The sequence below is a fragment of the Oncorhynchus mykiss genome, chromosome 8 (assembly GCF_057628025.1).
Source record: "Oncorhynchus mykiss isolate SJ-2025 chromosome 8, ASM5762802v1, whole genome shotgun sequence".
In the NCBI taxonomy this organism is placed as follows: Eukaryota; Metazoa; Chordata; class Actinopteri; order Salmoniformes; family Salmonidae; genus Oncorhynchus; species Oncorhynchus mykiss.
The window spans coordinates 46,728,300-46,740,598 of NC_143029.1; the positions used below are offsets into that span (position 1 = coordinate 46,728,300).

Consider the following 12,299-nt stretch of genomic DNA (forward strand, 5'->3'; position numbering starts at 1 on the left):
AACATTTAATATTTGAAAATGTAGCTAGCTAATGCTAGACTATCTTACCTGTATACATCATCATGCATGGTGGACATGTCTCCCTGTCACGGATGCCATGCCACAGTTTCCCTTAGTTTGAAGATGTAATCCGGAGACAGGTGTTTTCTCCATACCTTTAGCTATCATACTCTAATTCCACTGATTTCATAACTCAATCCTCCAGAAAGCAGAGAGCAACACTTATGCAGCTCCACTACACATTTTTTTCAAAGCTGCATTCGACAGTAGTACCAACACAGACTGACCAGCTCAAATAGACAGAAGCCTGCTATATGGCAGACCAATCCTCTCTCGGCATGTCCAGCCCACTCATTATCTCAGCCAATCATGGCTAGTGGAAGGTTGCAGCCTTTTTCTGTGGCTTAACCAACAAGGCTCGTAATTCAACAATTTTACTAATATTTAAAGATGACATACAAGTTTGTTATTAAGGCACATGAAAGTTCACAAGTTCCAGAAGGCATTTCTGCCCCCAAAAAACACATTTTGATCAAAATTACAAATACAAGTTAAAATGGCTCTCCTGTGAGGTAGTGATTTGTGACATACGCCTAGTTTTCTGAAACGGGTCACAATTAAAATGTTTAACAGATTGACCAATAGCATTTATATAAATAGTGAAAAGAGGTCCTAACTATAGACCCCTGCAGAACACCTTTATGTACTTCAAGAAATTCAGACTTAACCCCATCAATCACGATTGCTTAAGTTCTGTCACTAATGTAACCAATGTGAAATGGCTAGCTAGTTAGCGGGGTGCGCGTTAATAGCGTTTCAATCGGTGACGTCACTCGCTCTGAGACATTGAAGTAGTTGTTCCCCTTGCTCTGCAAGGGCTGCGGCTTTTGTGGAGCGATGGGTAACGATGCTTTGTGGGAGGCAGTTGTCGATTTGTGCAGAGGGTCTCTGGTTCGAGCCCAGGTAGGGGCGAGGAGAGGGACAGAAGCTAAGCTGTTAACAGTCCCTCTCCTCACCCATTCCTTGTCCGTCCTTCTCCTCGCCCCTACCTGGCCCTCGAACCAAGGACCCTCTGCACATAAACAACTGCCTCTCACAAAGCATTAACAGTTTAGCTTCTGTCCCTCTCCTCGCCCCTACCTGGGCTCAAACCAGGGACCCTCTGTACACATCAACAACTGCCAAATAGCATGATCAGCAGTATCGAACGCTGTGGACAGGTCCACAAACAAGGCAGCACAATTATGCTAAAGCATTGACAATATCATTAACAACTAATGTGGTTGCTGTAATAGTGTTGTGCCCTGACCTAAACCCAGATTGATTTATATTCAAAATACCATGCTCAGATAAAAAAGAGCAAAGTTGCTTATTTACCAAAGATTCGAGAATCTTGGCTAGACATGGAAGCCTCATAATTATCAGCTCCCATTCAGTCAGCGCAGAAAATTGCTTTGCCAGGCAAAATATCCACACTCCTTTCATGATACATTACCAGTGCCTATTAAAAGCTGAGCTTCCTACTTTACTCATAACATTACTGTACTTTACTTTAGTTTCAAAACAGCTAAAAAACTTGATTTGCTAGTCTGAATTTCCTTGCTCAGCTAGTGCAGGTTGGCATTTATTGGGATGACACATGTACAAGAGGCAGTTCTGCAGGGTACTCACTAGCTGGTACAGCTACACAGTCAAAATGTTTAAGCTAACCATAACCTTAACCCTAACCTTGACCACACTGCTAACCTTATGCCTTATTCTAACCTTAACCCTAACCTTAAATTAAGACCAAGCAAATATTTGTTTTCATACATTTTTACTATATAGCCAATTTTGACTTTGCCGCTGGCCCATCTAGTGGAAATCGCTCAGCTCTGCCTCAAGGACAAGCTTCATCCCAATAAACATCAACCTGCTCCATGCAGTTAGTAGGAAAGAGTGGGGAAAGTTGTGTGCTCACTATTAGTAAGGACAGACCGAGGAAGTTGTTACATATTTTGTATTTGTATCTATTATTTAGAGACCAGTTTGGGTTAATAATAATGTTTTCAGCATTCTGAACGTCTAAAGAATATATATGTTCTTCTGAAATATGAACACAGAAATACTGGACATTTTGATCTCTTATTATGGTGGTGATATGAAACAATTACAATCATGGTCTTGAACTGGACTAGCTTTAGATGGTCTCGAACACAACATTGTCAGGTGCCTTGTCTCACAGCTGAGCAAATATAACGGGATGCGGACACACACAGGTAACATTAAAAGGAATACTTCAGGATTTTGGCAATGAGGCCCTTCATCTACTTCCCCAGAGTCAGATGAACTTGTGGATACCATGTTTATGTCTCTGTGTCCAGTATGAAGGAAGTAGTTTTGTGAGCCAATGCTAACTAGTGTCAGCTCATTTAATGGAAGCCCATAGACTTCCAGTCATTGCACTAATGCTGGTTAGCAATTTCCTTCAAACCGCAGACATAAAAATGGTATCCATGAGTTCATCTGACTCTGGGGAAGTAGATCAAGTGTCCCTTTACGGGGAGTGTTCAATACAAGCCATATTGTGAGCTCTCTCTCTCTCTCACACACACACACACACACACACACACACACACACACACACACACACACACACACACACACACACACACACACACACACACACACACACACACACACACACACACACATTACACAGAAACAATGTGTTGATAATGCAACAGAGCTCCTACCTTACAGTCATACTGCTCCATAAGTGGGCCCCTATAAGTGAGAGAACAGACATTTTATTGGTCAACATGTTCTGTCCAATAGGCTGTTTATCAGCTACCTGTTCGAGCCGTCTACAGTAGAACGCTCAGCTGTGAAAAAGGTTTAATACCCATATTGCTTCTATCTTTTCTGATCTTTTCAGAACTACAGGATTGGCTAGGGAGTATGGTTAAGGGGTCCATTTGGGATTCAGATTGCAAAGCAGCCCAGAGTGAGACAGTCACTTCCATTTTTTGGTGGCAGTATTTCTATTTATGAAGGATCCCCATCACTCTTCCTGGGGTCCAGCAACATTCAGGCAGTTATATACAATTTAAAATATTACATGACATTATATTTCATAACACTTTTCACAACACATTAAGTGTTTTCCCTCTACTCCCACATATCTACAATACAAAATCCATGTGTACGTGTGTGTAGAGTGTGTGTCTGTGCCTGTGTGTGTCTCATCATAGTCCCGCTTTTCCATAAGGAAAAATCTGATTTTACTGCTTGCATCAGTTACCTGATGTGGAATAGAGCTCCATGTAGCACTGTGTGCCTCCCATACTCTGCTCTGGACTTGGGGATTGTGAAGAGACCTCTGGTGACATATCTTGTGGGGTATGTCCGAGCTGTGTGCTAGTAGTTTAAAAAAAGACAGCTCGGTGCATTCAGCATGTCAATACTTCTTACAAAAACAAGTAGTGATGAATGTAATCTCTCCTCCACTTTGAGCCATGAGAGATTGACATGCATATTATTCATGTTAGCTCTCGAGTGTACATTTAAGAGCCACCCGTGTTGCCCTGTTCTGAGACAAATGTAATTTTCCTAAGTCCCTCTTTGTGGCACCTGACCACATAACTGGACAGTAGTGCGACAAAACTAGGGCCTGTAGGACCTGCCTTGTTGATAATGTTGTTAAGGCAGAGTAGCGCTTTATAATGGACAGACTTTCCACATCTTAGCTAATAGTTGAATCAACATGTTTTGACCATGACAGTTTACAATCTAGGGTTACTCCAAGCAGTTTAGTCACCTTAACTTGCTCAATTTCGACATTATTCATTACAGTATTTAGTTGAGGTTTGGGGATTAGTGAATGATTTGTCGAAAAAACAAGGCATTTAGTTTTATAAATATTTGGGACTAACTTATTCCTTGCCACCCATTCTGAAACTGACTGCTGCTCATGTTAAGTGTTGCAGTAATTTCACTCACTTTAGAAGCTGACATGTATAGTGTTGAGTCACCCGCATACATAGACACTTTACTCAAAGCCAGTGGCATGACATTAGTAAAAATGGAACAAAGTAAGGGGCCTAGACAGCTGCCCTGGGGATTTCCTGATTCTACCTGGATTATGTTGGAGAGGATTCCATTAAAGAACATCCTCTGTGTTCTGTTAGACAGGTAACTCTTTATCCACAATATAGCAGGGGTATAAATCTATAACAAACGTTTTTCCAGCAGCAGACTATGATCGATAATGTCAAAAGCCACAATGAAGTCCAATAAAACAGCTCCCACAATATTTTTTATCATGCATCGCTCTCAGCCAATCATCAGTCATTTGTGTAAGTGCCGTGCATGTTGAATGTCCTTCCCTATAAGCGTGCTGAAAGTCTGTTGTCAATTTTTTTACTGTAAAATAGCATTGTATCTGGTCAAAAACAAAAATTTTTTTTTTTTTACTAAGGGTTGGTAACAGGCTGATTGGTTAGCTATTTGAGCCAGTAAAGGAATTCCAGGAATTCAAAATGATAATGCTTGTCTTTCAGAATTTGGTCAGTTATACTTGGATGTGTAGTGTCGGCATTTGTTGATGACATATCACGCCTACATTTGCTAATATTGCAGATTTAAAAAATTATTAAAGTAGTTGGCAATATCAGTGGGGTTTGTGATAAATGAGCCATCTGATTCAATGAATTATGGAGCGGAGTTTGCCTTTTTACCCAAAATGTCATTTAAGGTGCTCCAAAGCTTTTGAATTGGTTTCATAGTATAGTTTCTTCTTTTTATTCAGTTCAGTCACATGATTTCTCAATTTGCAATATGTTTGCCAATTGGTTGTGCAGCCAGACTTATTTGCCATTCCTTTGGCTTCATCCCTCTCAACCATACAGTGTTTTAGTACCTCATCAATCCACAGGGATTTAACAGTTTTTACAGTAATTTCCTTAATTGGTGCATGCTTATTAGTAACTGGAATAAGTGTGTCAAGTGCAGTGGTTGCTCCTCATTACACACCACAGACAAGCAAATATTCTTTACATCATCAACATATGAATCACTACACAGCGTATTGTATGACCTCTTATACACTATATTAGGCCCAGCTTTTGGAACTCTGGTTTTCCTAGATATGGTTACTATATTGTGATCACTACAGCCAATGGATTGAGACACTGCATTAAAGCAGATTTCTGCAGCATTAGTAAAGATGTTATCAATGCATGAGTGGTGCAGCGGTCTAAGGCACTGTATCTCAGTGATAGAGGCTTCACAACAGACCCTGGTTCGATTCCAGGCTGCATCACAACAGGCCGTGATTGGGAGTCCCATAGGGCGGCGCACAATTGGCCCAGCGTCGTCTAGGTTAGGGTTTGGCAGGAGTAGGCTGTCATTATAAATAAGAATTTGTTCTTAACTGACTTGCCTAGTTAAATAAAGGTTAAATAAAACATTCAAAAAATGTGATGACTTCATTCCTGTGTGTAACTACCCTGGTAGGTTAACTGATAACATGAACCAGGTTGCAGGCACTGGTTGTTTGTAGCTTTCTCTTGAGTGGGCAGCTTGATGAAAGCCAGTCAATTTTAAGGTCACCCAGAAAATATATCACATACATTATGAACCATTTCACACATATTATCCAGATACTGACTTAGCACTTGGTGGTCTATAGCAGCTTCCCACAAGAATGGGCTATAGGTGAGGCAGGTGAACCTGCAGCCATATTTCTTCAACAGTATTTAAAATTAGATCCGCTCTAAGCTTTACAGGAATGTGGCTCTGAATATAGACCGCCCCCATGGGCATTTCTGTCATTTCTGTAGATGTTATAACCATGTATTGTACTGGGCTTATAGGTAGTCAATAGGGAAATATAATTCAAGAACGTGGTGTAACAAGGGGCTTGTTTTGGACAAGGGGCTTACAGTGTAGGGTGAAGTTGCCCCTAGATGCTGATCTTCTGCCAGTTTAGCATTTTTCCAACTAATGATTAAGGTTAGGATTGGGGCAGAGGAAACTAATCCAAGATCTGTACCTAGGGGAAACTTCACCCTGGAGCAGGGGCTTATTGCTTTTGCTATTATTCCCAGCTGAACTGGGGTTTTGCAACTTAAAACAACAGGCAGCTTGAAACAAAGCACGGTGATGTTCATTATGCACCCAAACAGCAAAAACTGACAAACAGAGACGGTATGGGCAAAAAACAACAACAAAAAACATTTTGGTTTCCATTGCCTTTTTTCAAAACGTTTCAATTGTGTGCCCCAATGAACACAGCCCAGAACTACCATTTCATTACTTGGATTTGGATTGATATACATACAGTAACAGTCAAAAGTTGACACACCTACTCATTCAAGGGTTTTTCTTTATTTTTACTATTTTCTACATTGTAGAATAATAGTGAAGACATAAAAACTATGAAATAACATATGGAATCATGTAGTGACAAAATCAGGGTTAAAATACAGTTGAAGTCAGAAGTTTACATACACTTAGGTTGGAGTCATTAAAACTCCAAGGAAGAAGCCACTGCTCCAAAACCGCCATAAAAAAATACAGACTACCGTTTGCAACTGCACATGGGGACAAAGATCATACTTTTTGGAGAAATGTCCTCTGGTCTGATGAAACAAAAATAGAACTGTTTAGCCATAATGACCATCGCTAAGTTTGGAGGAAAAAGGGTTAGGCTTGCAAGCCGAAGAACATCATCCCAACCGTGAAGAACGGGGGTGCAGGAGAGACTGGTACACTTCACAAAATAGATGGCATCATGAGGGAGAAAATTATGTGGATATATTGAAGCAACATCTCAAGACATCAGTCAGGAAGTTAAAGCTTGGTCGCAAATGGGTCTTCCAAATGAACAATGACCCCAAGCATACTTCCAAAGTGGTGGTAAAATGGCTTAAGGACAAGAAAGTCAAGGTATTGGAGTGGCCATCACAAAGCCCTGACCTCAGTCCTATAGAAAATTTGTGGGCAGAATTGAAAAAGTGTGTGCAAACAAGGAGGCCTACAAACCTGGCTCGCTTACTCCAGCTCTGTCAGGAGGAATGGGCCACAATTAACCCAACTTATTGTGGGAAGGTTGTGGAAGGCTACCCGAAACATTTGACCCAAGCCTACCAAATACTAATTGAGTGTATATGTAAACTTCTGCCAAACTGGGAATGTGATGAAAGAAATAAAAGCTCAAATAAATCATTCTCTCTACTATTATTCTGACATTTCATTCTTAAAATAAAGTGTTGATCCTAACTGACCTAAGACAGGGAATTTTTACTAGGTTTAAATGTCAGGAATTGTGAAAACTGAGTTTAAATGTAGTGTAGGTGTATGTACATTTCCGACTTCAACTGTATATTGTATATTTGAGATTCTTCAAAGTAGCCACCCTTTGCCTTGATGACAGCTTTGCACACCCTTGACATTCTCTCAATCAGCTTCATGACATCGTCACTTGGAATCCATTTAAATGAACATGTGTGGTTTGTTAAGTGTTTTTTTTTTATTCTTTCCTTCTTAATGCTTTTGAGCCAATCAGTTGGGTTGTGACAAGGTTGGGGTGGTATACAGAAGATAGCCCTATTTGGTAAAATACCAAGTCCATATTATGGCAAGAACAGCTCAAATAAGCAAAGAGAAACGACAGTCCGTCATTACATAAAGACATGAAGGTCAGTCAATCCGGAACATTTCAAGAACTTGAGGAAAATGCCTCTCATGAAAAGGAAGACCCAGAGTTACCTCTGCTGCAGAGGATAAATTCATTAGAGTTAACTGCACCTCAGATTGCAGCCCAAATAAACGCTACAGAGTTCAAGTAACAGACACATCTCAACATCAACTGTTCAGAGGAGACTGCGTGAATCAGGCCTTCATGTCTTCATGTGGCTACCACAGCATTCTGCAGGGATACGCCATCCAATCTGTTTTGCACTTAGTGGGACTATCATTTGTTTTTTTAACAGGACATTGACCCAAAACACACCTCCAGGCTGTGTAAGGGTTATTTGACCAAGAAGGAGAGTGATGGAGCTGCATCAAATAACCTGGCCTCCACAACCACCCGACCTCAACCCAATTGTGATGGTTTGGGATGAGTTGGTCCGTAGAGTGAAGGAAAAGCAGCCAGTGCTCAGCATGTGTGGGAACTCCTTCCAGACGGTTGAAAAGCATTCCAGGTGAAGCTGGTTGAGAGAATGCCAAGAGTGTGCAAAGCTGTCATCAAGGCAAAGGATGGCTACTTTGAATAATATAAAGTACTTTTTGGTTATTACATGATTCCATGTGTGATATTTCATAGGGTTAATGTCTTCACTAGTATTCTACAATGTAGAAAATAGTAAAACATTTAAAAAAAACTTGAACACGAGAGGAGACAGAGCACTGGTTTCAAGCGCAGGGGTTTATTGAAAAGGACCACAGGAGGAGGCAGGTAGCTGGGTCAAGGGGCAGACAGGTCATACACAGGGGGTCCAAAAGGGAAACAGTACAGGCAGGGAATAGGCTAAAGGTGTCGTTAATGAGGCAGGCAAAAGCTATCATACACGGGAGGAGAAAATCACGGGAAAACAGAGTTCTGAAAGCTGTGTGTCACAAAACAAACAATACCTCACAGTGATGGGGTGCAAAAAACTGAACTAAATAGTGTGTGATAATGACATACAGGTGTGTGAACAGGTGATTAGAATTCAGGTGATTGGGATCTGGAGAGTGAACTGCGTTCAGCGGATCTAGGTGTTCTAGAGTGTGAGCTGGAAATGGGCTGGAAAGTGAGCTGTGTTCAGGGGATCTACGTGTTTGAGGGTGTGAGTTAGAAGCAGACGTTACAGAATGAGTAGCTGTGTCCAAACTTTTGACTGGTACTGTATATACAATGCCTTAGGAAAGTATTCGGACCCATTGACTTTTTCCACATTTTGGTACGTTACAACCTTAATCTAAAACAGATTACATTTTTTTAAAGTATTCAAACCCTTTGCTATGAGACTCGAAATTGAGCTCAGGTGCATCCTGTTTCCATTGATCTTCCTTGAGATGTTTTTACAACTTGATTGGAGTCCACCTATGGTAAATTCCAGTGATTGGACATGATTTGGAAAGGCACACCTGTCTATATAAGGTCCCACAGTTGACCGTGCATGTCAGAGCAAAAACCAAGCCATGAGGTCGAAGGAATTGCAAAATTGATTCTTAAATGGAACAAGTTTGTAACCACGAAGATTCTTCCTAGAGCTGGCCGCCTGGCCAAACTGAGCAATTGGGGGAGAAGGGCCTTGGTCAGGGAGGTGACCAAGAACCAGATGGTCACCCTGACAGAGCTCTAGAGTTCCTCTGTGGAGATGGGAGAACCCTCCAGAAGGACAACCATCTCTGCAGCACTCCACCAATCAGGCCTTTATGGGAGAGTGACACTCCTCAGTGATCTTTTTGGCCTTCCTGTGACATCGGGTACTGTAGGGCAGGTAGTTTGCCTCCAGTGATGCGTTAGGCAGACCACACCAACCTCTGGAGAGCCCTGCGGTTGCGGGCGGCGCAGTTGCCGTACCAGGCAGTGATACAGCCCTACAAAATGCTCTCAATTGTGCATCTGTAAAAGTTTCTGAGGGTTTTAGGTGCCAAGTCAAATTTCTTTAGCCTCTTGAGGCTGAAGAGGCGCTGTTACGCCTTCTTCATCACACTGTTTGTGTGGGTGGACCATTTCAGTTTGTCAGTGATGTGTACGCCAAGGAACATGAAGCTTTCCACCTTCTCCACTGTGGTCCCGTCGATGTGGATAGGGGGGTGCTCCCTCTGCTGTTTCCTGAAGTCCACGATCAGCTCCTTTGTGTTGTTGACGTTGAGTGAGAGATTGTTTTCCTGGCACCACAGTCACAGAGCCCTCACCTCCTCCCTGTAGGCTGTCTCATCATTGTTGGTAATCAAACCTACTACTGTTGTGTCGTCTGTACAGGAGGGGGCTGTGTTCACACCAATGTGGGGCTCCAGTGTTGAGGATCAGTGAAATGGAGGTGTTGTTTCCTACCTGGCTGGTTTTCCCTTTGTAGTCTGTGATTGTCTGTAGACCCTGTCACATACGTTTCGTGTCTGAGACGTAGAATTGCGACTCCACTTTGCCTCTGTACTGACGTTTTGCCTGTTTGATTGCCTTACGGAAGGAATAACTACACTGTTTGTATTCGGCCATATTCCCAGTCACCTTACCGTGATTAAATGCGGTGGTTCGCGCTTTCAGTTTGCGCGAATGCTGCCATCTATCCACGGTTTCTGGTTAGGGTAGGTTTTAATAGTCACAGTGGGTACATCCTGATAAACTCAGTCACCGTATCAGTGAATTCGTCAATGTTAATTCGTCAACGCTACCCGGAATATATCTCAGTCCGCGTGATCAAAACAATCTTGAAGCGTGGATCTGTTGCAGTCATGACGCAAGTTTCGCTATGCTGTCAAATCCTCCCACGTTTGTAGTTTGACCAGCTGTTCTCAGCAACTGATATTTTTTAATTAGCTTGTTTGATATTCAACGCGATTTCCTCGTAATGAACAGTGTCGAGTGTCCTGACGAAAAGGCAAACTTTTCTAGCTATGCCAGGCAAAATCGGGAAATATTAGCTCATTTTTATGGATGTATCCAAGTAAATGTAAATAGAAAACAGCTACTTTGCTTTTATTTTGGCTGCAGAGGTCGTGACTGTGTTAGCCGTAGCTAAGCAAGGAATGAACGACTGGGTCGCATCCATAAATATCAAACTAATCGAATGAACGACTGGGTCGTGTCTCTAGCAACCAAAAGATGAGAAAGCATGAATTTGCTTCTAAAAAAGAAAATATAAATGGAAAAAAAGTTTTTATATCACTAAATGTGTGCTTTCATATATTTTCTGGGGCAGCTGTGGTATTAGAGGGATAAACGCCTCAGTTCTGTATAATACCAGCAGGTAACCTAGCAGTTGATAGCATTGGGACAGTAACTAAAAGGTTGCTGGTTTGAATCCGAGCCGACAAGGTGAAAAATCTATCAATATGCCTGTGAACAAGGCACTTAACCCTAATTGCTCCTGTAAGTCGCTCTGGATAAATTACTAAACATTTAAACAAACAAATGGCGATGTTCTGTACATTACCTTGGACAAATGAACTCTGCAAAGCGATTCTGCGCTGTCCATTATTTCCAAGGTAATGTACAGAGCATCTGTGTTTATCCCTTAAATATTGAGCGATGCACTACATACCTTTAGAGAAAGAGACACATCTGGAGAGAGCCACATCTTTAACAAGCAGCACTGTCCCCATCAGAGCCAAGGAAAGGGCAAGAAGACAGTACGCTCTATAGGAATTGAGGGCCACAAACCTAGAGGATCAGAAATAAACAATGTCATCATGAGTCATTATCTGTCTTTTATCTCTCATCCTGATGCCATGTTGTGAGCTTGCACTGTACATGGAGAAGAATTAAACAAATCATTAAGGATTGCAGCTAACTAACCAAATAACCAAGTCACAAAATGAAACAGACAAACATATTTTTCAAGGTTTTACTGCTAACCTACAAAGTATTACATGGGCTTGCTCCTACCCATCTCTCTGATTTGGTCCTGCCGTACATACCTACACGTACGCTACGGTCACAAGACCTAATTGTCCCTAGAATTTCTAAGCAAACAGCTGGAGGCAGGGCTTTCTCCTATAGAGCTCAATTTTTATGGAATGGTCTGCCTACCCTCGGTCTCAACCTTTAAGTCTTTACTGAAGACTCATCTCTTCAGTGGGTCATATGATTGAGTGTAGTCTGGCCCAGGGGTGTGAAGGTGAATGGAGAGGCTCTGGAGCAACGAACCGCCCTTGCTGTCTCTGCCTGGCCGGATCCCCTCTCTCCGCTGGGATTCTCTGCCTCTAACCCTTTTACAGGGGCTGAGTGACAGGCTTGCTGGTGCTCTTTCATGCCGTCCCTAGGAGGGGTGCGTCACTTGAGTGGGTTGAGTCACTGACGTGATCTTCCTGTCTGGGTTGGCGCCCCCCCTTGGGTTATGCCGTGGCGGAGATCTTTGTGGGCTATACTTGGCCTTGTCTCAGGATGGTAAGTTGGTGGTTGAAGATACCCCTCTAGTGGTGTTGGGGCTATGCTTTGGCAAAGTGTGTGGGGTTATATTCTTCCTGTTTGGCCCTGTCTGGGGATATCATCGGATGGGGCCACAGTGTCTCCTGACCCCTCCTGTCTCAGCCTCCAGTATTTATGCTGCAGTAGTTTGTGTCGGGGGGCTAGGGTCAGTTTGTTATATCTGGAGTACTTC

At 42.3% G+C, this 12,299-nt stretch overlaps 1 protein-coding gene across 3 annotated transcripts in view; it reads right to left on the reverse strand.

Annotated features, from left to right (window-relative positions):
- The window catches only part of retreg1 (reticulophagy regulator 1), a 95,636-nt gene that overhangs the window by 76,688 nt on the left and 6,649 nt on the right, over nt 1-12,299 (reverse strand). For 2 of the 3 annotated variants that reach the window (XM_090181694.1, XM_021612610.3), the window contains exons 2-3: nt 11,241-11,359; nt 2,736-2,766 (exon numbers count right to left, since the gene is read on the reverse strand). In XM_090181694.1, the coding sequence (XP_090037820.1) occupies nt 2,736-2,766; nt 11,241-11,301 (92 nt within the window). In that variant the 5' untranslated portion in view covers nt 11,302-11,359. Of the gene's footprint in view, nt 1-48; nt 213-2,735; nt 2,767-11,240; nt 11,360-12,299 lie in introns of those variants that run through there. The other variant, XM_090181695.1, reaches the window with a different exon arrangement.